General features: G+C 36.4%; 1 protein-coding gene across 1 annotated transcript; it reads right to left on the reverse strand.

Annotated features, from left to right (window-relative positions):
- Positions 1-434: 434 nt before the first annotated feature.
- LOC113777764 (microsomal glutathione S-transferase 3) lies at positions 435-1,752 on the reverse strand. Its single transcript, XM_027322959.1, has 4 exons — positions 1,528-1,752; positions 1,257-1,332; positions 955-1,130; positions 435-786 (listed from the first exon to the last, which is right to left on the reverse strand). Exons 1-4 carry the CDS (start codon positions 1,641-1,643, stop codon positions 711-713), a joined length of 444 nt encoding a protein of 147 aa, XP_027178760.1. The 5' UTR covers positions 1,644-1,752; the 3' UTR covers positions 435-710.
- Between the last annotated feature and the right edge of the window lie 372 nt (positions 1,753-2,124).

Genomic DNA, 2,124 nt, shown 5'->3' on the forward strand with positions numbered 1-2,124 from the left:
AAAAAAAAAGAATTGTAACACTTTTTGATGTGATGTATATGAAATAAAAAAATAATTTTAAAAATATATTAACGATGCAATCAAATAAATTTTGACAACCAAACAAACATTTAACATTGACTTGTTGAGTAGTTGCCTTCTTGGTGTTTATGGTCTAGTTCTAGTCTATAGACTCCATTCTTCACCAAACGCGTCCTATTGCCCTATTGCTAATAGAGAACAGAAGATAAAATCATCATTTACTCATCTCATCAAGCAGCGTTGTGGTTGGACAATCTATTTGTATTCCTTTATTACTAAGTTATTATCTCCTTTTCCCTTAACACTAAAAGTCAAATTGCTACACAATCCTCGTCCTCTCATTCAGCAGTCAATTGAAAGCCAATTCTGGCATCATTATATATTTATATCACTCACCAGACAGATAAAAAAAATGCTTAAAGAATAAAGGCAGATGACAACTTGTATAGACTTTTGACGGAAGGTAGTAGTATACATTCAGTCGTATTCAACTATTCTTATTCTTGACAACATCACATTCGCGAAGTTTCTACTCGAAAAAAAGAGCAAAGAAAGAAAAATACTATACCTAACCAAACAAGAAAACTAGTAAGCACTAATTAGTAAAGCAGCACAGAAAAGTGATCAACAGAGAACGCCGACGCCCAAAAGGCCCGCAGGGATGACGATTCTCAATCAGGCCACACAGCTCATGACAGAAGAAGACTGACTCCAAAAGAGACGGTGCAGAAAACTAGGCCGAAAATTGCAAGCAGCCAAAATTTCCTGCGGAAGGAAAAATCAAGTAAACAAACTGTAGTTCCTTGAAAAAAAAAAAAAAAGAATTGGAAATTTTGGCCTAATAATTTGCATGATCCGCGACATCAATCATGGAGAATATGAAATCCATTTTTTTTTTCTGGTTTGAATAAATAGGAAAATGGGAATACTGACCCAAGGCCGCCGAGACGATTATCAGGGATACCGGTGGAATAGCCTTTGAAATAGAAGAAGCGAGTAACGATATACAGTATTCCAAGGGCAGCACTAATGATTGGGTGCTTGATCCCTCCTAATACCATCAATGCGAAGAACAACGTCATCGATTCCAGTGAATTCTGATGGCCCCTCTGCATCCACCAACATTTAAAAGGTCAAAAAAAAAAAACCCCCAAAACATAAACTTGAATGATTGAAAGGGGAAAAAAATAAAGTAATGACTAAGAACTCGAACGTTATCCCAGAAAAGGGCAAACCTGAATGCAATTGAAAAGCTTAGCATCCTTATTTTCAGCTTCTGAAGCATACAAAGTTGGATAGGGAACCTTGTACCTATGCAACATCAAAATTCAGACACCGAATTAGAGAAATGCAAAGCTCCAAAAGAACCCAAAAAAAAAAAAGAAGCAAGAAATTAAGAAACCCATCTTTGATAAGTAATCCACCCATCAATTAGATAAAGATGTACTCGAAACAAGAATTTGAGGGGAAAAGAAAAAAGAGAGATAAAAGGGAAATGAAGAATACTTCTTGCGGGCTAAGCCAACTTGGGCAGACATATAGAAATTGAGAAAGATGTAGAGGACGATAACAAGAGGAACGTATCCATATTCTTTGGGTAGAAATTCTATTCCTCCGGCCATGGCGATTCTGAAAATTTTGATCTGATTTTGTTGAAGGAAAAGTGGAAGCTCAGTGCTGCGAGAAACGAGAAGCTTGAGATTGTTATGGACTTTCTCCGGCCTTATAGGCTTATTTTGTTAAAGTGGACCGACTTGTCTCTCTTTTTATATATATTTTTTTACCTGCTTGTCTTTCTTCCCAAGGCAGATCGCAACTGGGCTATTGCGTTTTGACCCGGTCCATCAAATTACGCTGCCCATTACGAATTGTGGCGTACATTTTTTCGGTCGATGTCCTTTTTTTTTCCTATTATCAATTGTAAATTGAAAATTCATCCTCTTGAACCAGAAACGAGAAGGGACGATTCATACTTTGTATGGTTCACTTGCTCTGCATTTCTATAGTTCAAACGAAAAGGTACTAACTACTCGTCAAGAATTCTAGTCGGTCGAAGATGAAGAATAAAAAATTCACATGATTTTGATAACCATTTACAATATT

This window comes from Coffea eugenioides, chromosome 7 (assembly GCF_003713205.1).
Source record: "Coffea eugenioides isolate CCC68of chromosome 7, Ceug_1.0, whole genome shotgun sequence".
Lineage (NCBI taxonomy): Eukaryota > Viridiplantae > Streptophyta > Magnoliopsida > Gentianales > Rubiaceae > Coffea > Coffea eugenioides.

Excerpts from the sequence above, each read along its gene's own strand:
- LOC113777764 (XM_027322959.1), bottom strand. The coding sequence starts at position 1,643 with ATGGCCGGAGGAATAGAATTTCTACCCAAAGAATATGGATACGTTCCT. Across the intron at positions 1,333-1,527 it reads GTTGGCTTAGCCCGCAAGAA|GTACAAGGTTCCCTATCCAA; the intron begins GTATTCTTCATT and ends GATGTTGCATAG. Across the intron at positions 1,131-1,256 it reads AGCTTTTCAATTGCATTCAG|AGGGGCCATCAGAATTCACT; the intron begins GTTTGCCCTTTT and ends TGGTGGATGCAG.